The sequence below is a fragment of the Bos indicus genome, chromosome X (genome assembly GCF_029378745.1).
Source record: "Bos indicus isolate NIAB-ARS_2022 breed Sahiwal x Tharparkar chromosome X, NIAB-ARS_B.indTharparkar_mat_pri_1.0, whole genome shotgun sequence".
NCBI classification, from domain to species: domain Eukaryota; kingdom Metazoa; phylum Chordata; class Mammalia; order Artiodactyla; family Bovidae; genus Bos; species Bos indicus.
The window spans coordinates 100310050-100337258 of record NC_091789.1 but is presented as its reverse complement, the minus strand read 5'-3'; the positions used below and the strand labels follow the sequence as shown (position 1 = coordinate 100337258).

The 27209-nt window shown below is 41.3% G+C and overlaps 1 protein-coding gene across 2 annotated transcripts; it reads left to right on the top strand.

Moving 5' to 3' along the window:
* On the top strand, positions 1 to 27159 carry ALAS2 (5'-aminolevulinate synthase 2). Of its 2 annotated transcripts, XM_019956492.2 has the most exons (11): positions 1 to 48; positions 5492 to 5687; positions 6344 to 6466; positions 7310 to 7420; positions 9729 to 9951; positions 10510 to 10694; positions 13270 to 13449; positions 15957 to 16121; positions 16668 to 16936; positions 22321 to 22483; positions 26877 to 27159. In XM_019956492.2, exons 2-11 carry the CDS (start codon positions 5507 to 5509, stop codon positions 27038 to 27040), a joined length of 1764 nt encoding a protein of 587 aa, XP_019812051.2. In that variant the 5' UTR covers positions 1 to 48; positions 5492 to 5506; the 3' UTR covers positions 27041 to 27159. The 2 variants fall into 2 exon arrangements, with proteins under 2 accessions (XP_019812051.2, XP_070641141.1); XM_070785040.1 differs by lacking the exon at positions 22321 to 22483 and having other exon boundaries at positions 26877 to 27026.
* Positions 27160 to 27209: the final 50 nt, after the last annotated feature.

Sequence of the window (27209 nt, the reverse complement as noted above, 5' to 3'; positions counted from 1 at the left end):
TCACAGCACCCAACCTGTCGTTCGTTCGTCCTCAGTGCAGGGCAACAGGTAAGTGTTGCTTTCAGCGTGGTGCCTTCTTTCTTGGTTTGCTTGCCCACCTCATGGCTGTATAGGCTGACCTTCTGACCTGACTAGATCTGGCTTTGTTTCTTAGAACCTATCCCTCTGTCATTTTCTTTCCCACACCCGATGTCTCTTCCTGTCTTTCCCTGTTTTCATCTTCCTTTTGTCAATTTTCCCTCTTGTTTCCCCTTCTTTGTTAGTTTACAAGATCACTCACTTTACTTCATCAGTCTCTGATGCTCTAGTTTTCTCTTATTTTTCCTTTACTCTGGCTCCTTCTTGCTTGGCAGACAGCAGAGCCCAATGGATCAAAGTTTAGAGGGAAAGAGGTAGGGAGAGAAAACAGAGTTAATGTGGTGTGATGGGAATAATGAATTGAAGGGAGAGATTTGAAGGAATTGAGAGATGAATAATTACCAGAAATAAGGGGAGACAGTGGGAGAATTCTGTGTCACTAAAAGGGCCCTATGCTGAAAGTCAATAGATTTGTTTTCTCACCCTAATTTACTGTGAGGCAAATCATTCACCCTTTGCAAAAGAGAGCTTGCCCTATGATTTCCACAACCTCATCTAAGTTTGATTTTGTGGTCTTCTAAATTTTTCTGTTTCTAAGAATGTCCTATTCTGATTCCAGGAATCTAAAATTCTCAGTGCTTCTTCTGTAATGGGGAGAGGGTACTAGGTAGGAAATTAAAGTCTGATGCTTCCAATTCTTGAAGAAAAGTGACCATATCCCTTCCAGACTTAACTGATTCTTTCAAAGCAGACTGCAAAGGGGACAGAAGGGTCAAGGAAAAAAGCAATGAATGGTTTCTGGCTCTCTGCTGGGGTAGAGTTATGGTTAGCCCCTCTGATCTCTGGTACTATAGATTGGCTGCTGACACAAGAGAGGATTTTAAGATTTAGGGAAGATCTAGTAATGCTGTATAACTTAGGCTCAAATTTCACCATTATCACTTTGAGTGAAAGCATTGCTCTAAGAAGACCCCAGCAAAGATTGGTGCTTAAGTTTTTAAATGATGGAATGAATGAATGAATGTTCATCAGTGTCTGTAATTCCACTTCAGTTAGAAATCTGTTCCTATGATAAAGGCATTGGTTACAGCTCAAAATCAAACGTCCTAGAAAGGGACCTGGATTAATAGGAGAGTGGATTAATGTGTGGAGTCAGGCTCTCAGTCAGGAAAATATGTAGTAATATTTTAATCATAGATCCATAGTGGTTAAGTTAGTAGGCTCTGGAACCAGATTGTGTGTGTGTGTGTGTGTGTGTGCACGCACATGTTCAGTCATGTCCAGCTTTTTGTGATCACATAGAGTAGCCCACCAGGCTCCTCTGTCCATGGAATTTTCCAGGCAAGAAAAACTGGAATTGGTTTCCATTTCCTTCTCCAGGGGATTTTCCCAACCCAGGGATCAAACCCACATCTCTTGCATCTCCTGCATTAGCAGGCAGATTCTTTACCACTGAGCCACCTGGGAAGCCCCCTGGAACCAGATTGACTAGGTTCAAATCCTGGTTCTACTACTTAGTAGCTCTGTGACATGGACAGGTTACTTAATCTTTTGGGGCCTCAGTTCCTCATCTTTGAAATAAAGTTGATATTAGTTTATACCTGACAGGATTGTCATGAGGATTAAATAAGTCAATGTATGTGAAGCATTTACAAAGGGGTCTGACACAGTGAGAACTCTGAGAGTGTTTGACTGTTAGAATCAGATGGAATCTATGGAGTTATCTAGTCCAATGTCTGTGGAAAAACTGAGGCCCAGAGGAGAAAAGTGCAGGGTTCAATTTCATATAGTAAACTGTAACAGAATAAGGACAAGAATCAGGATTGAGACAAGAGCCAGCTTTCCAGACCTGTTCTGGTATATTTATGATTTTAATTCCCTTGGCTATACCTTCCTTTTCCCTATACAGAAAATGTGGAATCTAGGATCTAGGATCTCTAATCTAAGATCTATAAACTCTACAGCACCCTATTTTTCTTCAGTGAAGTCACCCCTTGATGTTATCATTTCTGCTCTAAAGCCAACCAGACCATCCTTCTTTTTCATGTGTTTTTTTTTTTTTTTTCTTCTGTGAGTAGCCTGACGTGGCTTAGAGACCCTGGCTTAGAGAGCTCAGGCTTGAGCCCCCAGCACTGCCCTGGAGGCCAGGACTAGCCTGGTGTGCTGGTGTGCAGGCCTTGCTCTCCCAGCATGGGCCCTGCCCAGCCAGATCACCAATAAACCCTTAACCATACCTGCAAAAAAAAAAAAAAATAGATAACACTTTTTCAGTATTTACTGTTGGATAGGTACTCTTCTATATAATTTATATAGATTATTTTACTACATCTTGACAACATCCCTGTGAATTCGAGTATTCTTGTTATTATCTACATTTTAAAGATATAAGATGTAGAGCGTAAGCATGACTTTTCTAATACCCCAGGGCTAGTGAGTAGTAGAGCAAGGATTCAAATGCAAGTAATCTAGCAGGCTGTGCTCTTAATACCCTTAATTGCCTAAAATACTTCTTTGATTAGATTTTACTCACTCCAATCTCAGGATAGGTAGTAAGATAGAATGGAAACAGAGCCCAAGGTAACTACACTACAAGATAATGGGTCATAAAGATGGACAGACAGAGTAAGACAGAACAAATTCCAGGAAAGGACCATCAGAACAGAGAAACTGGAACTGAAGCTTGAAAGAGCTTGATAATTCAACAAATTCCGAGAAGTAGACTATATTTCCCAGGTCTTGAGTATATATCATGGCTAAAAGCCTGTTAGAGGTGATGTGTGTATTGAACTTCTGCTTTTATTCTGGGGGTGGGATTCACCATCATCCCAAGGCAGGACTGGACTTTGCTTTCAATATTGGGGTATTTTCTTCACATTACATACCCCAAAGTGGTCATTATTGTCGTTAATGTTGGGGAAAGGAATTTGCAGGAGCCTGGGACCTGATCATCTCTTTTGCCTGCCTCTCCCTTGGCCATTCAACCCCCCTCACCACCAGTAGCCAGGACAGCCCCAGCCAGATGCACAGACATGATTCTAGAAAGGAACTCCTTTTCTCCCCCACACCCTAGTCTCAGCTTGGGGAGTGGTCAGACCCAAAATGTGATAAACTCTGACAGCCTTATCTGTGGTCTGCAGGCTCAGCCCCAAGCACTTTAGCCTTTGCAGGCAGGCAGGAGAAGGGAAACTCATATATCCAGATGTGAGGGAGGCATCAAATTCAATTCATTACCTACCATATGAGGTAGACATAAATATCTTAAATTTGACTACTGATGAAAGTTGAGGCCCAAAGAGGGGAAGTAACTTTCCAAGTATGTCCAACAAGGAGTTAGAGAGCTGGAACTGAAATAAGAAAAGCTAACATTTTCTTTTAGAAATTTTCCCAAAATCTTAACATAGGTTTCATTTAGTCTTTTCAATACCACTTGGCCTTTCCCAATTTCAAGATCCATATACCCTACTCCATACACCAACTTATGCTCTTATGACAGCCTGTGAGAGTTGGAGGGAGGATACTCTGCAATGGAACAAGGGAAAGAGGTTGCTTTGTGAGTTAGGAGGAGGGCATTTGCTCTGTGAGATCTAGAAGGGAGGGGTTTTGCTCAGTAAGAGATGAAGGATATTGCCATATAACAACATGGCATGAGCTCCTCCTGTTCACTTGTCCCTCACAATATAAGGCCTTAAATAGTAGAGGTGTTATTGGGTTCTACTCAGTAGCTCTCCTGGTGGTGGCAGGCCCTTAGTCTTCAAACATTCCTCCATCTTTCCCCCATTTTCCAGTCCCATATTTTGGCTCACTCTCTGATGCTGGATGCTGTCCTTTTTCTTTTAATCTACTTCTCCCTTTTGTTATCTGTAGCTTTTTTTCTTTTTATATCTCTCATTCCTCCCTCATCCCAACCCCCAACCCACCTTAGCCACCTCTCTGTCTCTATCTTTTGATCTTGTCTCTACTCCCTTCCCCCTGTCACTCAGTCTCACTCTTGTCTCTCTCAGTAGGGAGGGCCAATTCCTCTTCCCCTAACCATTCTTTGTTCTTCTCCATCTCCACAGTCTCTGATAGAATTTCTCCTTTACCTTTGTGCTGATTGACTCTCTGTCCCTGTTGGATTCTCTCCTCTCCTGCTCTCAGTTTTCTGAGTCTTTGTATATTTCTGCATGCTTCTTGATTTTTGCCTCATATCCCTTTTTTGTCCTTCTGTCTATCTGTTTCTAACTCTACTTCTGCTGTTACTCAATGCCTCTCCTCTACCCTTTTCCTCTCCTCTCTTGTCTTCTCTTTCATTCTCTTTGTCTCATCTCAGTCTCTTTCCCTGCCTCCTTTATTTTCCATCATCCTCTTGTCCTCTGTTTTTTGGATCAGTCATCTTCTTCCTGTTCTTATCTCTACCTGTCCCCTTTCCTTCTGACTTTGATCTTTCTCTCTCCTGCAATTTCTATTGTTCTAACTCCAACACTACCATTGCACCTTTGTTTTCTATTACTTTCTGCCTTTTATCTTTCTTAACTTTTCATTTCTTATGACTCTTTCCATATTCTTTTCCCTCTGAATTCCTGCTCATTCATTAATATACTCCCAAATTCAATAAACATTTATTGAATAAATATTTAATAAATTCAATAAATACTTATTTAAATTCAATAAATATTTATTGAATAAATTTTAATAAAATATTCGATGAATATCTGTTTTAGCCTCTGCCTCTTTCATTCACAAATAGATGCTTCCCAGATCCCTTGGGGCTTGGCTTGTTTTCATCTACATCTCTATTTGTGCTTTTCCAAAATCCAGGAGTAAATCCAAAGATAGTAATATACCAGTCTGGTGGGACATGTACCCTTTCATTCTATTTCCTGAATCTACTTAAATTGGTACCTGTGGCCTCAAGCTTGTCTCTCTGGCTGGGCCTGCTCAGGAAAGACTCCTAGCCAAGCCTCAGGAGCCCTGGTCATTGACATCTGTCTGCATTAGCAGGTTGAATCTTCATTTAGCTGAGGCCAATATTCTTTGAAAGAGTCTTAGCCTTAAGTGTTGATCAAAAGGTTGGTGGGTTGTCAACTCTTTTCCTGCCACACACAACATACTTCAGTGATCCTTACCATCACAGAGTAGGTCAGTAGCCAAGTCTAAAACAATCAGAATTCAGGCTTTCTCACCTCCAGTGGGAACTCATTTCTTTACCTCTTTGGTCTAATGATAAGTTTCCTATTTCTTCCTCTCAGATGCCCCATTGGTACATTTTTAAGATTGGGAAATTTCTTACCCTGAAATAACAGTAAAGACATTTCTGGGGAGGGGAGCAAGCATCAGGTGAGAAGCTAAAGGCAAAGTATCAAACATAAGAATGACTCTTGGCTTTTGGCCAGGCCTTCATAGTGGAATCTCATCTCTTTCATATCTTATGCAGAACTTCAGGCTCAAGATGGTGACAGCAGCCATGTTGCTACAGCGTTGCCCAGTGCTTATCCGGAGCCCCACAGGCCTCCTGGGCAAGATGATTAAGACTCACCAGTTCCTGTTTGGTATTGGACGTTGTCCCATTCTGGCCACCCAAGGACCAAGTTTTTCTCAAATCCACCTTAAGGCAACCAAGGCTGGAGGGGGTAAGAAGTCACTTCTGACAAATGGGGGAAAATGTCTGGGCCCTAGAGATAAGACTCCAAGTCATACTGGTCATCATTACCTAATAACTGGGAGGGTTCATGTGAAAAGTGTCAACGAAGAATAAGCTGGCCTAAAAATACACCTCACTTCTGACTTACGTCAGTATCTCTAAAAAGAGTCTCATTCTCATGCCCCTCACATTCTATATACTCCAGTCATGCTGAAACTACTTAAAATTGTCTGGATTATCATTTTAAGTTTCTATGTCTTTGCTCTTGTCAAATGACTCTGTCCCATTATCTTTTCCAGAGCATCTCAAACTCCTCATATAACACTTAACTTGGACACCATCTCTTCTATGAAGCCTACCTAGACTTTCAGCCTGTCCAATTCCAATTCTGGGTCATGTCTCTTCCCTCTTCTAGCCCATGTCTTCCTTCCAATCCCAGCACTGTTCATAATGTGTCTTCAGTAATGTGCCATTCCCAACAACTTAGGAACTCCCTTAGCACAGGGACCAGATACATCCATCTTTGTGACTCTACCATAGCCTGAGATATAGCTTTTAATTATAGTACATCTCAGTGACCATTGTTAAATTTACAGCTAGAAACTTATAGCTAGAAATTCACTACCACTTACTCTCTTTGCATAGATTCTCCATCTTGGGCCAAGAGCCACTGTCCCTTCATGCTGTTGGAACTCCAGGATGGGAAGAGTAAAATTGTGCAAAAAGCAGCCCCAGAAGTCCAGGAAGATGTGAAGACTTTCAAGACAGGTTGGAGTTAACTTCCACCTCATCTAACATCTAACTTAATGCTTGATTTCATTTTATCATGGTCCTGAGCTAGGCTAATCCAAAGGCAACTGGTACAGATTCCATGATGGAAGTCCAGTCTTTTCTAGGAGAACCACAGTAGGCAATAGCTTAAACTGTGCACTGAAATTCACCCTCCCCAACACATATGCATACTTCTATAACTTTTAGCTATTAGTCTAAAATGAGCCCACTAGAGTTCTGCCTGCTCTCTCCCAAGTGACTAAATGGATTCCAACAGGCTGGGCTCCCACATATAAGCAACACTACTCTCTGACAGTCTGGATTTGCATGAAAGAGTAAGTTTTGGAAGTAGGTACATTCTTTAGATGAGTATTGAGGTCAGGTCAATTCAATTGGTACAAACCATTCAAGATAATCACACTTGAGAATTGGCTATACTGTCGACATCTTTCACAGAACTTTGTGGGATATAATTAAGAGTAAAATTTTCAAAATTGAATTCTAATGACTTTCAGAAAAGAAGAGTAAGGGACACTATCCTGCATCTACCTTCCAAGTGCAAGACTCAGCATTGCTGCTCCAGTTATCTTACCCAAGGGAAAGTCCTAGTGAAGAAAAGTGTAATTCACCTTATGGGTGGTTTCATGATATATAAGTCTCCACTTGGGAAATGAGAAAAAGCTTACTTTTCAAAATATTTCTTATCTGTGTACAAGGCTTCTCTACTTCCTAACCTTGAATTTATATATGTTGTATTGACTTTAAAGAGGACAGCACATGCTTTCTTTCCCTCCCCCCCCCCCCCTTTTCATGGCCAATGGATCCCATACTCCCTCTCAGACTTGCCCACCTCTCTGGCCTCAACCAGCCTGAAGAAGACATTCTCCAGTCCCCAAGAGCCAGAGAAAAATTCGGAGAAGGTCACACACCTGATTCAGAACAACATGGCTGGTGAGTTTGCTGAGATGGAAGTCAAAGGGGTTGGAATATGGAAGGAATGTTGAAATGCTGTGCACTGACACAGCAGAGGAAATGGCAAAGAATCACTTTAGAGCCCAGGGGAGTCTGAGTTTAAATTTTAATCCTGGCACTTGCTGGATCTGCATGCTTTGGAAAGTAAGTCATTTCCTTGCAGTGAGATTTTAATACCTCAACAAGTTATTACAGGAAGAAAATAAAATTACACTTACAGAAGTGCCTCAAACTTGTTATGAAGCTTCATTAAATATTAGATGTATTCCTATCATTTTTTCTCCATGCTTCCCTCAGAAACACTCATCCTTCACAGAGAACTTTTCCCCTTGTCTTGTGTGTGTTTATAATAATTTTTCATAACAGAATTCATTTTATTTTCCCAATACAAAATGAATATAAAGAGGGAAATTTAAATCAGAGCTCCACCATCCACCATTAATTTTCTTCTTATATTTTTTCTAGATATTTCCCTATGACTAAACACACACATACAAAACTACACTTCCCTCCACATACATGTTTTTATTAGAAATGTGATCTCATTCCACCTTGAGTTTGCTGTTGTTCTTTGTTCATTTAACAATATGTCATGAGCATTATTCCATGTCCCTAAACATAGAGCTGCATAATAATTATAAATGATTGAAATGTGTTCTGTAGCATGAATGCAACATCATTTAATCAACCAAGCATCTTCATGTAATTATACCAATTTTTTGTGTGTATTCTTCCACTTTATATTGTATGTTGGTTTTACATACATATAAATGTAATAGATTGCTAATAGAACTTTCCACATAGGATAACATATCTCCACAAAGATAACATGTAGTATTCTTAGACTATATATGGCTAAACTAGAAACTAGTTAGCTATTCCTCAATTGGCTTGCTTCCAGTTTTTTCTCTTACAAACAGTGGTGCAACAAACATCCTTGAATGTACCTCTTCATGTAGATAGGTAAATGTTTCTCTACAATAGACACTAAGAGGTGGAAATCTCAGGATGTGAAGGTGTACACATTTTCAATATTAATAAATATTGCCAATTGGTCCTCCAAAGTGGTGTACTAATTATCAAAAAGAATCCATATTCTCACACACTCTCCAGCACTTGATAGTATCAAAGTTTTAAATCTTTATCAAATTTGATCAGTGAAAACTTGTTTTTGTAGTTGACTTTCCCTGATTAAGCATCTTTTTACTACATTTGTTGAATGGTCTGGTTATATTCTTTGCCCACTTTTCTATTGGGTTAAAATTTTACATAGTAATTTTCAGAGTTTCCAAAACATAAATTCTGGATATCAAGTTTTATGCGAAACATGCTGCAAATATTTCCCCAGGTATGTCAGCATGTGCATTTTAAAAACTCTTGGTACATATTTCCAAACATCCCTACAGCAAAGATGTTACTAATGTACACTCCTACCATATAAGTTGCCATCTGTAACAATCATGATTTCTGTCTCGTGGATAGAGTTCTGGAGTTTAACAAGCCTAGTGGCATACATTATATTTCAATTCTAAAAATAAGGTTGCTCCATTTTGTAGTGGTTAAAGAATTAGGCTCTTCCTCATCTGTAAAATGGAGATGCTAATAGAACTTTCCACATAGGATTATTATAAAGAATAAATGAAATAATATCTATAAAGTTACTAAGAGAGGGTGTTACATGTAATAGGCACTTATTAAATGTTGGCTACAATAATAATATTTAAAATTATTATTCTTACTACTACTACTATACTACTATATTACAATAGTCACAATAATAGTACTATGTGCCAGATATTAGCTTGGATGTATTACATTCTGTTTGTCATCAGATGGTCATAATTCTGTGATGAAGATATTATTAGTCCCATTTTATAGGTGAGAAAATTAAGACTAAGAGGATTCATGACTTGCCAATATTACACAACTAGGAAGTAGCAAAACTACGACTAGAACTAGACCCATCAACACTCTTTCCACTGAAACTTGAGGTGGTACTTCTGGAAGGAGGGTGCCATACTAACCTTGGGAAAAGAGATGAGGCCATGCAAGGGTTAGGAGGCCTGAGTGAATGTATAATAAGTGAATGAGTCAGTGAGTAAGCAAAGGGATGGTTGAATTAAATAGTAGAGCATTAATGTGACCCAGTAAGTTAATGACTGATCAAATAAATTAATAAATGGAAAGAGAACTGGAGAACTCCAAATCAATTGCATTAAATAAAATATTGACTAGCCAAGAAGTAATTTAAAATAAATTCTTTTCATCCCCATCTCTACTCCCACAGGAGACCATGTCTTTGGTTATGACCAGTTTTTTAGGGACAAAATCATGGAGAAGAAACAGGACCACACCTATCGTGTTTTCAAGACTGTGAATCGCTGGGCTGATGCATACCCCTTTGCTGAACACTTCTTTGAGGCATCTGTGGCCTCAAAGGATGTGTCTGTCTGGTGCAGTAATGACTACCTGGGCATGAGCCGGCACCCTCGGGTCTTGCAAGCCACACAGTGAGTAGTAGGGTCTGAGCCATGATGAGCCCACAGGGAGATATCCAGAGAAGAGCCAAAGCCACATATAGAAGGAAAAGGCAGAGCTGATGGTGGAAACCTGGGTTCCACCCAACACCCCTTTTGTCTCAAGGTCTTTCAACAAATCTAATCCTTGGACAGGAACTAAGTCAACAAGCCTAGTTATCCAAACTCTTTGGTGTCCAGTGCTACAAAGGAGAGGATGAGAAATCGAACAAGTTGCACTCTCCATGAGTTCTTACTCTGGCTACAGAATGAGTATTACCAGAGATGGTATTCAACCTTCTCTAAAAGATCTTCCAAGCTAATCAAGACCAATCTAGCTTCTCCTTCTCTCCCTGAGTGCTTTCAGCCTAAGAAGGAAGGTCCATTTCTCCCCATTGCCCCTATACCGACCTCTACTTTGTCATATAGGACACAACTCATAGAGAATCACTAAGTTAATATTGACCCCTATCAAGGAAGAGAAATCTACACAGTTTCTCAGTATCTGACAAGAGTTTCTTCTCCTTGCTTCCCCTGTTTTCTCCTGGCCAGAGAGATCCTGCAGCGCCATGGAGCTGGAGCTGGTGGCACCCGCAACATCTCGGGTACCAGTAAGTTCCATGTCGAGCTGGAGCAAGAGCTGGCTGAGCTGCACCAGAAGGACTCAGCCCTGCTCTTCTCTTCCTGCTTTGTGGCCAATGACTCCACTCTCTTCACCTTGGCCAAGATCTTGCCAGGTAAGCCCAGAGCCAAAACTTTGTTCAGGGCTAGTATCCTGCATCCAGGCTTACTGTCTCCATCAGCCCTTCCCTGTCTTCTGAGTTCACTTGCTCCCATTGCTCCTTGTTCTTACCCACCCTGCATACCCTCAACACTGTATGACTGTATCCTAACCTCACTGAAGGGTAACATCACAAATTTGTCATTTCCCAACTCAATTGCACTCAACACTTATAAATAGTCCTTTTATATCCCTATATCAGCTTTTTCAAACTTTCTTTCCCCTTCTAAAACCTGTGGCTATCTCCTCCTTCACTCTTAGCAAATAATCTCACATCTTACAACACAAATAAAACAGAAGCCACCAAACAGGAGGTCCTTTAACTTATAGCCCCTAAACCCACAAATTCACCTCACTGCTCATCTACCCTTTTTCATTCTCTCTCCTGCCTAAAGCTAATCTCTTCACTTGTACACCAGATCTCATCTGAATCCCATCTTCCCATTCTCCCATCCTCTAACCAGTAGCATCCTCAACTCATGTGCCTATCAATTCTTCCATCATAGCCCAATCCCAGATAAATGCAACTCTCCACCTTCTCTATGTCAATACTGGTATTACATAATTACTTAGATGGGAGCCACTAATAATTCATGGTCCCCAAGCTCTACCATCTTCTATTCTTTCTGGCAATCCTGTTTCCATAGTCAGCCCTCCAAATCTCCAAGGAAATTTTGCCAAACCCCATTCTCGCCAAGGAAATTTTGCCAAACCCCATTCTCTTCAGCTCTCTTACACCTCCACCTCACCTCCACTCACAGCAGATTACTTTGTCTCCTACCACACAGAAAACAGAAGACCCTAGGCAGCAATGTCCTCAACTTCTTGCCTCAAACTACCTATAAACTCATGAGCATTCTCACATGGCCTCTTTTCATTCCTTATCTCCTATCACAGTAGAAGAGGTGCCATTTTTCTTGTTGACTAATTCTTACATTGGCACTCTGTGTGTCCTCTACCTCATCAGGAATCTTGATCTATGAGTTCCCTCTCTCCCTCATGTATCTTTAGCCTCTCCTGCTCTTTAAACATGTTGAAGTCTCTTGCATCTCAAAAAAATTTTTTTTTCCTCTTCACTCTCTAGTTACTCCCATTCTGTCCCCTCCTTATAACAGGCAAACTGCTTGAGAAAAGTCTCCACACTTGCTACACATTTCCTCACTTCTTGAAAAAATTTCAGCACACTATAAACATCTCTACTGCTTCTTAGAAACTTTCTTCAAGACCACACATAACCCCAACTCAAGCCAATATCTTTGGAAATGTCTTCAGTAAACTCCTTCAGCCATTAGAATTCAACTTCTTTTCATTTCTTCTGCCACCATCCTAAGACCAGCATCATTTTCCTGACTTTACCTTTGCCTTCCTACAACATATTATTCACAAGAACCAGATGATATTTTAAAAATAAAAGCCTATCTTTGTTATTCCTCTGCCCTTTAATAGATTCCCACTTCCCTTCTCTTTATCATGCCTTCTAAAGCCTTCAATAATCTGGCCTCTACCTACCTCTTCAAATTCATCTTTTGACACCTCTCCTCACATTCTTTCATTCAGTAATATACTAATTCACATATTCATTCACTCACTTAAAATTCAGTAATTCTGTTTTTTTTTTTTTTTAATCCGTTCATTTAAAAAGGTTTGCTTAACATCTCCTGTACACTTAGCCTTAATCTGGGTACCAGAAACAGAAAGATAAAAAGCTGTGATCCCTGCTCCCAAGAAACTTCCAGTCTACTTATCTTTCATAGCAGGTTCTCCAGGAAGTCATGCCTGATTTCCACAGGTAGAAGTGATCCCTTACTCTAATATAAGGCCACAGTTCCTTGATGTCAGTGCAGGTTCAGGGGCCCAGGAATCAATTCCATCCACCAATTTCCCATCTCTACTTGTTCTCCCACTATTGTCCAGTAAAAAGCCCTGGATTCCTCAGGTCCTAGACAAAAGTCTCCCCTTCTTTAGACTTAGCTTCCTCACTTGTACATTAAAGTGACTAGATTCCATGGTCACCAATTGCCCTTCTAGCTCTGACTTGTTATAAGGTTATGATTCAAATTGTGAAAGTCTAAGTATCTACCCTGTAATTATAAGCAGAGGTATACTATCTGGAAAAGGTGAGGTTTCATCTAAATCAGGAAGAATATATCATCAGTCCAAGTTAGCAAACATTCCCTCCGACAAATTCCTTTCTAAGGCTTAATCTTGGTGTCTGGGAATAGGAACGTAAGCCCTATTCTCAGGAAACTCTAGAGCATTCTTGGGAAATTTAAATTTCTTCCACCCCAAGAATCAAAGTCCAAGCCAGGGTTAAAATGCCTGGAGAGAAGATTGTAGGGGTCAGAATTTCAGGGCAGAGGAGTTCTTCCAAGAGAGGAAGAGGTGTTACAAAGGCTTCCGGAGGAGGGAGAAGCTGAGCAGAGGCTTCATATGGAGGAAAAGATTAGCTCTTTGCTCCTGCCAAGTCAGTCTTGAAGTTGAAATGTGAATACTTGGATAGAAGCTTAAGCATTATGCATCTGGTTCTTCAGGGTGTGAGATTTACTCAGATGCAGGCAACCATGCTTCCATGATCCAAGGTATCCGCAACAGTGGAGCAGCTAAGTTTGTCTTCAGGCACAATGATCCTGACCACCTGAAGAAACTTCTAAAGAAGTCCAACCCTGAGACACCCAAAATCGTGGCCTTCGAGACTGTTCACTCCATGGACGGTAAGTGTACGTATGAGTGTATGTTTACTAACATTGGTCTCACAAAAACTATGATGATAATGATAATAGCTAACATTTATAGAATGCTTATTATGTACCAAGCAAAATTATTAGTATTTCACATGTATTAATTCACTTAATCTTCACAACAATTCTGAGGTAAATGTTATTATGAGGAAAACTGAGACACCAAGAAGTGAAGTGACTTGCCCAAGGTCACATAGACAGTAAATGCCAAAGGATGGAGAGAGCTATTATACTGATTTCAAAGGTTAAGAAACTGAAGTGCAGAGAGAGTACCCAAATTACCTTGGCTGGCTCAGTAAACTGGTGCCAAAGTGTATATCTGAACCCTAGGATGTATGAGTCCAATTCCTTCGTACAATGCTCCTTCCATTAGAAATGATGTGCAGATCAATCATCCCAGTGTCTGGTTCCTGCATCATAAATTTTCACAAACCAGTTCCTGGGAGATTTTTTAGGGTCCAATATGTAGCACTGGAATCAAAACAGGTTTTCAAGTCAGATCTTGGTTCAAATCCTACCTTTAGCACTTACCAGCTCAGTGACCTTGAGTAACTCTTTAACTCTCTAAACTTCAACTTTCCTCAAGGTAAAATATCTGATCAAAAGAGATGATGGAAGACATTCTATTTATCATGATCTAAGTAGAAATAAATCACCTTTATCATCCTACCTCTTTCCTTTCCCTAACTGAAACAATGCTCAAATCATTGTATTGCTGTCCCTCTTAGGCAGAAATCATCTATTTTAGGCATAATCTTCTGGGTTTATTAAAGCAAAGAGATCCTCAATTCATTTTAATCTGTCACTTTTCCAAGTGAAACAAAGGAGAGTCCACTGTACTCTCAGATTTAGCCAGTGTAAGTGCCATCACATCAAGTAATGGTGATGCACAAGCTTTTGAACCAAACTATCCATGTTCAAATCCCAGCATTACAACTTACTAGCTTGGACAAGTTTCTTAATTGCTGTGTGTCAATTGCCTTATCTTTAAAAATTGAGATGATAATTAATGGAGTAGCTGAGAATATTTAAGTGAGTGAATATATATAAAAACTTATTGTCATGCCCTTGTCCACATTTCTACAACTAGCAATGATCATATTTCTACCACTGAGACTACTTTAAATCATTATTTCTGTAGTGAAAACCAGAAATAATGAATGTTAGGACCATTCTACTTCCTTACATTTGCAAATGAATGGTTCTTTATTTAGTGAATGGTGGAAACCCTGCTGAAACTGTCAATTTAGGGCTGAATTCCTCTCATTGAAATGATGTTTGAACCATTACACTGTCCTCTTAGTCTTGGACTCCAACTCTTGTGGTTTTCTCCCCTCCTATTGTCCCACCAGTGGCTCACAAACTTTAATCCTAGCCTGGAGTCCCTGTTCCCACATGAAGAAGTTTCTGTTGTATTCCACTTCCCTGCACCATTAGTTTCCAGGAATGGGGAATGACAGATGTATGGGTTCTTGTATATGTAGAGTGGTCACAATATCTATGCATGAAATTCACAGACATTTGAAGACCTTATAAACAATTATCAGCATAGAATAACAGGGGAAAATGGTAAATCTGCATGGAAAATGTACAGGAACATACAGATTACTTCTATTTCACTTTCATTCAATACATTGAGCCTGAGTCTATGGGAGGGTACCCTCAGGTAACAAAATTGACAGGTTGAGAAAAAAATATTTCCCACAGAGACAGAAAAGATAGAGGCACAAAAAAACTCAGAAAGAGACAGAGATACAGAGAAAAAAGTCTAAAGTCAGAAAGGTAGACATGAAGGGATACAAACAATAAGAGAGAACAGAAGTGAGAGAGGAAGGTGAGTGAGGGAAGGAGGGATATAGACACTAACAAAGAGACAGAGGAAGTGGGGAGAGGAGAGAGGAAAAACAAAGACAGAGATAGAAAATAGAGACACAGAAACAAATTTGGAAATAGTCATAAAAAGAGACTGGCAAAAAGTCATAAACACAGAAATATGGAAGACCAGTGAAAAAACAATATTGACACAGCTGACAACAACACTTGGCAGACAGGGTGAGTGAGATCTGAAAACATTAACCTGGAGCAAAAGGAGAATTTTTTTAAATTTATTTAAACAAAGGCATCATATAGGCTAGTGCCAATACTTGATGGAAATACACAGACTTGTGGTGGGGCGGGGGAGGGGAGGCAGAGAGAGGCTGGCAAATAGCATAAGCAAGAGGACAGATATCATCAGAATGAAGTAAAAATAGAAAGAAAAGTAAGCCTTAATCACAGGCTGGGGAAAATGCACACATACACAACTTGGGTGGGAGTAGGGTGAACTCAGTCGACACATATGAAGAAGTCTGGCATAGCCCCAACTAAGGGTGCACACCCTCCTCCTTTCCCAACCTATAGTTGTTATGTGCCACAAATTCCATGCTGGAGATGGAGCTGGAGAAGGGTTATGATCTACCTCTATTCATGGCTTTGCTCAGGTGCCATCTGTCCCCTTGAGGAATTGTGTGATGTGGCCCATCAGTATGGGGCTCTGACCTTCGTGGATGAAGTTCATGCTGTAGGACTGTATGGGTCCCGGGGTGCTGGGATTGGGGAGCGTGATGGAATTATGCACAAGATTGACATCATCTCTGGAACTCTTGGTAAGTGAGTCCCTTGGGTTACCCTTATATACAATCCAGAAAGGAAGTCCCTAGAAGAACTTTTTCTTCCTCCTCCACAAAGTTGCAAAGGCTATTTGGGTAGAATTTATGACCCAGGCTATAGAACATTTGGATTCTCTCCTCCCACTCCCATATCACTGCAAAATTGCTGACAAAGTCTGGGAGGATTTTTTGAGAAGACCCCTGAGCTGGGCCAAATTACTAAGTTCAATTCATTGGGTGGAGTTGTGGATCAAAACTCCTTCCCCATCCCAGTTCCAAGCTCCATTTAGCTCTACTTTTGGATCTAACCAGTTGAAGGTCCCCACCCAGCTCCCGCATATCTAGTCATTACACATGGCAGGGCTTACAAGTCCTACCTCAAAGCAGCATAACTATCAGCTCTGTCTGCTTGTCACAGACAAGAAAGATGATAAGGGAGTCTGGAGCTCCAGCTTCTAGTGTACTGCCTTGAGTTACCCTGTTCCTCAGGGGGCTGATAATAGGATCTGTGCATAACCTCCTCATTCTCCTCCTTGTCTCCAGGCAAAGCCTTTGGCTGTGTGGGTGGCTACATTGCCAGCACCCGTGACTTGGTGGACATGGTACGTTCCTATGCTGCTGGCTTCATCTTCACCACTTCACTGCCTCCCATGGTGCTCTCTGGGGCTCTGGAATCCGTGCGACTGCTCAAAGGAGAGGAGGGCCAAGCCCTGAGGAGGGCCCACCAACGCAATGTCAAGCACATGCGTCAGCTACTAATGGACAGGGGCCTTCCTGTCATTCCATGCCCCAGCCACATCATCCCCATTCGGGTGAGAGTCCCACATTCCCCATTGCCTTCTCCACCATCTCTCCTGGGAGCCTTCCCAAAACCAGCAAACTGAAACCTGTTCCTGTCAGCTGTTTCCTTGTTAACCAACCTCCTTATCATCAGTTTTCTTTCCCTTTTGGAAAATTATCAGTCATTCTGGATTAACTAGTCTTTTTTTTTTTTTTAACATTAGTTATTATCTCATGCTTAGTAGACTGTACTGTTCATTGGGCTAATGCAGTGTTCCTTTGAAAGACTACTTTTGCAAATATGTTTAATTAACCCAGTGACAACACTCCAGAAGTCACTTGGGGTTTTATCTTCTTACTCAGAACTACCCTAAATTAACATAGCTAGGTATGCTTCTTCTGCAAACAGCTTCAAGACAAGGTCCCTAGAAGCACTTCTACCCCCTTTAATTTTTAAATTGAAGTATAGTTGACTTGGGGCTTTTCTGGTAGCTCAGTTGGTAAAAAAGCTACCTCCACTGCAGGAGACCCCAGTTCGATTGCTGGGTCTGGAAGTTCCCCTAAAGAAGGGATAAGCTACCCACTTCAGCATTCTTGGGCTTCCCTGGTGGCTTAGATGGTAAAGAATCTGGGTGCAATGAGGGAGACCTGGGTTCAGTCCCTGAATTGGGAAGATGCCCTGGAGGAGGGGGCATGGCAACCCACTCCAGTATTGTTGCCTGGAGAATCCCAATGGGCAGAGGAGCCTGGCGGGCTACAGCCCATGGGGTCATAAATAACTGGGCAAAACTGAGCTAATAAGCACAGCATAGCATATAGTTGACTTACAATATTGTGTTAGTTTCAAGTGTACAGAAAAGTGATTCAGTTACATATTTTTTTCAGATTATTTTCCATTAATTCACTGTGTTATATAGTAAATCCTTGTTGCTTATCTATTTTATGGGTAGTAACTTTTATCTGTTAATCCCATCAGTTCAGTTCAGTTCAGTCACTCAGTAGTGCCTCTTTGCTATTCCATGGACTGCAGCATGCCAGGCTTCCCTATCCATCACCAACTCCTGGAGCTTACTCAAACTCACGTCCATTGAGTGGTGATGCCATCCAACCATCTCATCCTCAGTCATCCGCTTCTCCTCCCACCTTTAATCTTTCCCAGCATCAGAGTCTTTTCAATAGACTCAGTTCTTCGCATCAGGTGGCCAAAGTATTGGAGTTTCAGGTTCAGCATCAGTTCTTCCAATGAATATTCAGGACTGATTTCCTCTAGGATGGCCTGGTCGGATCTCCTTGCTGTCCAAAGGACTCTCAAGAGTCTTCCCCAACACCACAGTTTGAAAGCATCAATTCTTTGGCATTCAGCTTTCTTTATAGTCCAACTCTCACATTCATTCATGACTACTGGAAAAACCAAAGCTTTGACTAGACACACCTTTATTGGCAAAGTGATCTCTCTGCTTTTTAACATGCTGCCTAGGTTGGTCACAGCTTTTCTTCCAAGGAGCAAGCATCTTTTAATTTCATGGCTACAGTCACTATCTGCAGCGATTTTGGAGCCCCCAAAAATAAAGTTTGTCACTGTTTCCATTGTTTCCCCATCTATTTGCCATAAAGTCATGGGACCAGTTGCTAAGATCTTAGTTTTATGAAAGTTGAGTTTTAAACCAAATTTTTCACTCTCCTCTTTCACTTTCATCAAGAGGCTCTTTAATTCTTTTTTGTTTTCTGCCATAAGGGTGGTGCCATCTGCATATCTGAGGTGACTGATATTTCTCCTGGCAATCTTGATTCCAGCTTGTTCTTCATCCAGCCCAGCATTTATACAGCCTTGACTTACTCCTTTCCTGATTTGGAGCCAATCTGTTGTTCCATGTCCAGATCTAACTGTTGCTTCTTGACCTGCATACAGATTTCTCAGAAGTAGTAGTCAGGTAGTCCCATCTCTTAAATAATTTTCCACAGTTTATTGTGATCCACACAGTCAAAGGCTTTGGTGTAATCAATAAAGCAGAAGAAGATGTTTTTCTGGAACTGTCTCACTTTTTCAATGATCCAACAGATGTTGGCAATTTGATCTCTGGTTTCTCTGCCTTTTCTAAATCCAGCTTGAAAATCTAGAAGTTTATGGTTCATGTACTGTTGAAGCCTTGCTTGAGGAATTTTGAGCATTACGTTTTTAGTGTGTGAGTTAAGTGCAATTGTGCAGTAGTTTGAGGATTCTTTGGCAATGCTTTTTTGGGGGATTGGAATGAAAACTGACATTTTCCAGTCCTGTGGCCACTGCTGAGTTTTCCAAATTTGCTGACATATTGAGTGCAGCAGTTTCACAGCATCATCTTTTAGGATTTGAAATAGCTCGACTGGAATTCCATCACCTCCACTAGCGTTGTTCATAGTGATGCATCCTAAGGCCCACTTGACTTCACATTCCAGGATGTCTGGCTCCAGGAGAGTGATCTGGGTTGTGAAGTGATTATCTGAGTTGTGAGGATCTTTTTTGTATAGTTCTGTATATTCTTGCCACCTCTTCTTAATGTCTTCTGCTTCTGTTAGGTCCATACCACTTCTGTCCTTTGTTGTGCCCATCTTTGCATAAAAGAGTCCCTTGATATCTCTAATTTTCTTGAAAAGATCTCTAGTTTTTCACATTCTATTGTTTTCCTCTATTTCTTTGCATTGATCACTGAAGAAGCCTTTTTTAATCTCTCCTTGCTCTTCTTTGGAACTCTTCATTCAAATGGGTATATCTTTCCTTTTCTCCTTTGCCTTTCACATCTCTTCGTTTCACAGCTATTTGTAAGGCTTCCTCAGACAACCATTTTGCCTGTTTGAATTTCTTTTTCTTGGGGATAGTCTTGATCCCTGTCTCCTGTACAATGTCATGAACTTCCATCCATAGTTCTTCAGGCACTCTGTCTATCATATCTAATCCTTTGAATCTATTTCTCACCTCCAATGTATAATTGTAAGGGATTTGATTTAGGTCATACTTGAATGGTCTAGTGGTTTTCCCCCACTTTCTTCCATATAAGTCTGAATTTGGCAATAAGGAGTTCATGATCTGAGCCACAGTCAGCTCCTGGTCTTGTTTTTGCTGCCTGCATAGAGCTTCTCCATCTTTGCCTGCAAACAATATAATCAATCTGATTTCGCTGTTGACCATCTGGTGATGTCCGTGTGTAGAGTCTTCTCTTGTGTTGTTGGAAGAGGGTGTTTGCTATGACCAGTGTGTTCTCTTGGCAAAACTCTATTAGCCTTTGCCATGCTTCAATCTGTCCTCCAAGGCCAAATTTGCCTGTTACTCCACGTGTATTTTGACTTCCTACTTTTGCATTCCAGTCCCCTATAATGAAAATGACAACTTTTTTGGGTGTTCATTCTAGGTCTTGTGGTCTTCATAGAACCATTCAACTTCAGCTTCTTCAGCATTACTGGTTGGGGCATAGACTTGGATTACTGTGATATTGAATGTTTTGCATTGGAAATGAACAGAGATGATTCTGTTGTTTTGGGGATTGCATTCAAGTACTGAATTTTGGGCTTTTTTGTTGACTATGATGGCTACTCCATTTCTTCTAAGGGATTCTTGCCCACAGTAGTAGATATAATGGTCATCTGAGTTAAATTCACCCATTTAGTTTTAGTCCATTTTAGTTCGCTGATTCCTAAAATGTTGATGTTCACTCTTGTCATCTCCTGTTTGACCACTTCCAATTTGCCTTGATTCATGGACCTAACATTCCCGGTTCCTATGCAATGTTGTTGTTTACAGCGTTCGACTTTACTTCCATCACCAGTCACATCCACAACTGGGTGTTGTTTTCGCTTTGGCTCCATCTCTTCATTCTTTCTGGAGTTGTTTCTCCACTGATCTCCAGTAGCATAATTGGGCACCTACCGACCTGGGAAGTTCATCTTTCAGTGCCCTATCTTTTTGCCTTTTCCTACTGTTCATGGGGTTTTCAAGGCAAAAAAACTGAAGTGGTTTGCCATTCCCTTCTCCAGTAGACCATGTTTTGTCAGAACTCTCCACAATGACACGTACGTCTTGGGTGGCCCTACACAGCATGGCTCATGGTTTCATTGAGTTAGACAATGCTGTGATCCATGTGATCAGATTGGTTAATTTTCTGTGAGTTTGGTTTTCATGCTGTCTGCCCTCTGATGGAGAAGTATAAGAAGCTTATGGAAGCTTCCTGATGGGACAGACTGACTGAGGGGGAAATGGAGTCTTGTTCTGATGGGTGGGGCCATGCTCAGTAAATCTTTAATCCAATTTTCTGTTGATTGGCAGGGCTGTGTTCCCTCCCTATCATTCACATACTCCTAATTTATCCCTCCCTTATACCTCATTGTTGTTGTTCAGTCACAAAGTCATGTCTAACCAACTCTTGTGACCCCATGGACCATAGACTGCCATAGACTTCTCTATCCATGGGATTTCTCAGGCAAGAATACTGGAGTGGGTTGTTATTTCCTTCTCCAGGGAATCTTCCCAACCCAGTGATCAAACCCAAGTCTCCTGTATTAGCAGGCAGATTCTTTATGACTGAGCCACCTGGGAAGCCCCTCTTTCCCCTTAGGCATCCATAAGTTTATTTTCTATGAGTATGTTTCTGTTTTGGTTATAGATTCATTTGTATTATTTTTTAAGATTCCACATATAAGTGATATATTTGTCTTTCTCTGTCTGACTCACTTCACTTAGTATAATATTCACTAGGTCCATCCATGTTTCCACAAATGAAAATATTTCACTTCTTTGTGGCTAATATTCAATTTTATGCATGTATGCACATATGTATGGAGAAGGCAATGGCACCCCACTCCAGTACTCTTCCCTGGAAAATCCCATGGATGGAGGAGCCTGGTAGGCTGCAGTCCATGGGGTCGCTAAGAGTCAGACACGACTGAGAGACTTCACTTTCACTTTTCACTTTTATGCATTGGAGAAGGAAATGGCAACCACTCCAGTGTTCTTGCCTGGAGAATCCCAGGGACGGGGGAGCCTGGTGGGCTGCCATCTATGGAGTCGCACAGAGTCGGACATGACTGAAGCGACTTAGCAGCAGCAGCAGCAGCACATATGTATATGTGTATGTGTGTATACACACATACACACCCCACATGTTCTTAAACCAATTATGTGTTGATGGGAACTTGAGTTGTTTCCATGTCTTGGCTATTGTAAGTAGAGTTGTGAACATTGGGATGCATGTATCTTAAGTCAGATTGCTGCCACTGAGAAACTCCTTGACAAGAGATTCTAGACCTGCCACTGACTAAGACACTTATGAAAATATATGCCCCCAAGTTCAGTGGAGTTCCTTGATCTGATTCCCTCCACCTACTTAATAGAGCTAGCAATAGTGGGGCCAGGGGAGCAGATACTGACAAGCTTTTCTCCCGGGTCCAGGTGGGTGATGCAATGCTGAACACCAGGATCTGTGATCTCCTGCTCTCCAAGTATGGCATCTATGTGCAGGCCATCAACTACCCAACTGTCCCCCGGGGTGAGGAGCTGCTGCGCTTGGCACCCTCCCCTCACCACAGCCCTCAGATGATGGAAGACTTTGTGGGTAAGTCCTCAACATGGGGACACCTATTCCCTGGTGGCTCAGAGGTTAAAGCGTCTGCCTCCAATGTGGGAGACCTGGGTTCGATCCCTGGGTCAGGAAGATCCCCTGGAGAAGGAAATGGCAACCCATTCCAGTATTCTTGCTTGGAGAATCTCATGGATGGAGAAGCCTGGTAGGCTACAGTCCACGGGGTCGCAAAGAGTCGGACACCACTGAGCGACTTCTCTTTCCTTTCTTTTCTTTCCTTTCCTTTCCTCAACATGGGTGTCTACAGCACTCTTCTTTCCTTCAGCCTCATTATCTTAAGAAGACAATGGATGCCGTTCAGTTTAAAAATATATTTCTGAAACATCTATTATGTGCTAGACCCTATACTGGGGTCATAAATGAATAAGAAACAGTTCCTGTACTCATAGGGCTTCAGTTTGGTTGAGGAGACCATAGCAGACTCAAACAATGACTTCAAGGAGTGATTGAAGTTCAACAGAGAGAATGCATGGGGGAGTTGTAGGAGCAGAAGAGGGGCCTGGCTTCAGGACAGGCTTCTTAGTGGAGGTGACAACCTGAGCTGAGTCTTGCAAAGGGGTGTGGTATTGGACCAAGAGAAGAAAGAGGATGCAGAAGAGATATTCCCAGTAGAAGCAAGAGCATGGAGAAAGACAAGTAAGAGAATCAGAAGTAGGCTTGGACATATCAAGAACAAGCAAATATTACTGGAATGTAGGAAAGTAAGAATGGAATAAGGTAGGGGAGTGTTTACCTATGAATCTGCAAAGACAACACACAGTTTGGAGGCTTGTAGAACTGAATAGCTTGGGTTTTATCCTTAAGGTGCCCAATTCACCTGAAGTTTACTGGATTCCTTCTAGATACAGGGCCAGCATAGAGCAGGTTCTTATTCTAGGTCTGTTGGGTGAAAGACACATAGGCAGTTGATGGCATAGCAAAGGAGACAGATATAAACACGGGTGGTACTGGTCCAGTGTGGTGAGCTCCAGTACTCTGGGAGCTAAAAGGAGAGTGTTCATTTATGGCTAGAGAAGGTAAGAAGGGTGAAATTAAGTAGGCTTCATAGGTAAGGAAATCCTTCTGCTGTACCTTGAAGTACCTGTGGTATGGTGTAAGAAGGATATTTCAGAACAAGGGAATTTGATAAGCATAGACCTAGAGATAGGAAAGCAGAGGGCATACATTAGCTACAGCATTTTGTTTGTCTGGAGCATAGGCAGAATGAGAGTACTAGGAAAACAAGACAGGTAGACGCCATACATTCATTCATTTAAAAGCATCAAATAATGCTAGCCAACACTTATTAAGTATTTACCATGTGTCAAGAACTGTTCTAAATACTTTACATGTATTAACTCATCTAATCCTCATGGGGTAGACATGGTATTATTAGCATTTCCATTTTATATATATAGAAACTGAGGTATCAAAACATATAAAAAACTGGTCCAAAGTGACATAGCCACTAGGTTTGAACTGGAGAATCTGCATCTACCTCCATGCTCATACCACTAGGTCTCATGCCACATACCATCTCTGAGCTAATGATCTAGACTTCTGGACCTCTTGCTCAGCCTTCTTTGTGCTAGGCTTCAATTATAGAGCTTTTAGTATTCTCAGTTCTCTAAGTGTCCACTTATGCTGGGCTTTTGCAGGAGAGAAATATGAGAGGCATTCACCATGACTCCACCAGTCAGCCCTTCAAAGTTATAGCCAACCCATCATGAAATCTTGCAAATGTTCTCTACAATCTCTCTCAAATCTCATTTCTCCATTGCTACTTTTTAAATCCATGTCAATGTGATTTCTTCCTAACTAATTTTCCTGCTTTTCTCTAATCCTTTATCCATACTGACCATCAGAGGGATTTTTCTAAAAATCTGATCATATAGCTCCCTAGTTTAAATCTCTTCATAGTTCCCTACTGTCTAGACTAGAGCAGTGGTCTCCAAGGTGAGGTATGCAAGATCATCCATAGGGTAAGGGGATTTATTAGAATTGTATATTTACTTTTTGTCTTAAAAAATAGGAAATTAAGCATTACCTATACTGATCTCTAATATATAGACTGACAATTATATATGTATGTATTATATAAAAAATACATACATTGGAGGTAGGTATTAGAACTTTTGTACTAATAAGATGTATAGCCCCCAAACTGGAGACACTGGCCTGGAGAATAGTCAAACCTCCTTGGCATAGCATTCAGTGCCTTCAACATGGTGATCTCTATGCTTTCTCTTCTTCCCCACATTCATTTTATTTCTCCAGCTACTCTGAATGACTTACAGTTCCCTTACTTAGCTCTAGCCTCTTACCCCTGGGATTTTGTTAATGATGCTTCCTTCTGAGTGGAATGCCTTCCTTCATCCCTTACTCTGACTTACCTCTTTTCATCTTCTAGATGTAATCAGGCATCTTTCATTCATTCTTTCAACACATAGTTATCAAGTACCTACTGTGTGCTAGATACTGTTCCAGGTGCTGGGGATTCAGTACTAAACAACAGATACAAAATCTCTATCCTTCTGGAGCTTACATACTAGTAGGAGATAATAGAAAAAGGAACACTTAAAAATAAGTGCAAATTAAATAGCATGGTAATTCTAAGCATTTATGGGGGAAAATATAGCAGGAAAAAGGGGATAGAAAGTGCTGGGGGCGGGTACATGGGCTAGCTTGGAGAGGAAGGTTGAAGCCTTAAATAGAGTGCTATGTGTAGAGACCACCAAAGTGACACTTGAGCAAAGATATAAAGGAAGTGAAGGAGTCAGCTGGGAAGAAATCTAAGAAAAGAGCATCCCAGGCAGAGAGAACACCCTAAAACAGGTAAGACCCTAACACAGCAGTATTCCTCTTGTATTTGAATAAGTAGATGAGTATGGATGGAATGGTGTGAATTAGAGGGAAAGAGAGAGAAAACTGAGGAGGAGCAATATGGACCAGACAGTGTAGGGTACTGCAGGCCACTGGAAGGGTTATGGCTTTAACTCTGAAAGTGAAAGAAAAGTGAAGTCGCTCAGTCATGTCCAACTCTTTGCGACCCCGTGGACTGTAGCCTACCACGCTCCTCCGTCCATGGGATTTTCCAGGCAAGAGTACTGGAGTAGGTTGCCATTTCCTTCTCCAGAGGATCTTCCTGACCCAGGGATCGAACCCGCGTCTCCCACATTGTAGGCAGACGCTTTACTGTCTGAGCCACCAGGGAACTCTGAAATAGAAAGCCTTCAGAAGGATTTAAGCAGATGAGTAACATATCTGAATCTGATTCAGGTTTCAAGAGTTTCTCTGACTTCTATGTTGAGAATAGACTGAAAGAGTGGGAGCAGGGAGATCCATTAGGGGGCTATTGTGATATTCCAGGTTAAGAAATAATGGTGACAAAAGAAGGGATTAAAACTCCCAAGCCATTGGATGTCACATAGCAAATAATTTGCTTTTTAATAAAAAATCTTCAGAATTAAAAAATGAAAAACAAATGATGGTGGCTCAGACCTGAGGATAGCATTGGTGGTAAGAAGTGGTCAGATTTTGAAGGTAGAACCAATGGTTTTTGCTAATAGACTGGATGTGTCATAGGAGAGAAAGAGAAAAATAAAGGATAGCTCGAATATTTTTGTACTGAGCAACTGGCATTGCCACCAACTGAGATGGTTAACACTGAAAGTAAGGTAGACTTGGTGGAGGGTAGGGAGATCAGTATTACTGCTCAGTTGTGCTCATGTTAAGTTACAGATGCCTATTAGATATCCAGGTGAAGATACAGAAAGGTGGATATACAAGTCTAGAATTCAGGAAAGAGCTTTGGGCTAGATATGAAAATTTCAGAATCACCAGCATATACATGGTTTTTAAAGCCATGAAACTAGATGAGATCACACAGGGAGTAAGCATGAAAAAAGAGCCAGGGACAGAGCCCTGGGACACAGCTGAGGTACTTCTGGCAGAGAGATCAGATTCTGTCCTCTGGGCTCCCCACTCCCTCTAGGAAAAACCCCTGCCCCAGGCTCCCAGGTCACAATACTGATGACACTGTGTGTTTACTGTCAGTGTCATCTTCCTCACCAGGCTGAGTTTCCAAGTAGATGGATTCACTTCTTGAGTTACACCATGTCATGTACTTACAAAGTGGTTCAGGCCAGGCCAGTACAGCTTCAAATTATGTCACATGAGTGCTTCTCAAACTTTTATATATCACAGCACCCATACGCAAATGGTAATATTCACATCACACAAAGGAGCAAACTAATGAGGCTATTTCTAGTTCTGAGATATCTCAAAGGGTTGAGGGGATCAATATCTTGGCACATCTGTAATGTGGCACAGGGATTAAGACATACTCTAACCAATTATTTCCCTCCCTTCCCCTCATCACCTTCAGAGAAGCTGCTAGAAGCCTGGACTGAGGTGGGACTCCCCCTCCAGGATATATCTATAGCTGCCTGCAATTTCTGCCGCCGTCCTGTACACTTCGAGCTCATGAGTGAGTGGGAACGTTCCTACTTTGGGAACATGGGGCCCCAGTATGTCACCACTTATGCCTAAGAAACCAGCTGCTTTGGATCCCCACTCCACCTGCACTTCACTTGAAGCTGGGCCGCCTCCTGTCCTCTGCTTTGTGTGCCTTTAGCTGACTTGAGACTGAAAATAAAGAGCAAAGTGTAGCATTTGTAGCTCTTTGTTTGACAGAGAACAGATAACTGCATTATACCTG

What these genes read in the sequence shown, in the direction of transcription:
- ALAS2 (XM_019956492.2), top strand. Translation starts at nt 5,507, where the DNA reads ATGGTGACAGCAGCCATGTTGCTACAGCGTTGCCCAGTGCTTATCCGG. An exon ending in CGGGTCTTGCAAGCCACACA is followed by an intron (nt 9,952 to 10,509) that starts GTGAGTAGTAGG and finishes TCTCCTGGCCAG; the next exon opens with AGAGATCCTGCAGCGCCATG. An exon ending in GATGATGGAAGACTTTGTGG is followed by an intron (nt 22,484 to 26,876) that starts GTAAGTCCTCAA and finishes CATCACCTTCAG; the next exon opens with AGAAGCTGCTAGAAGCCTGG.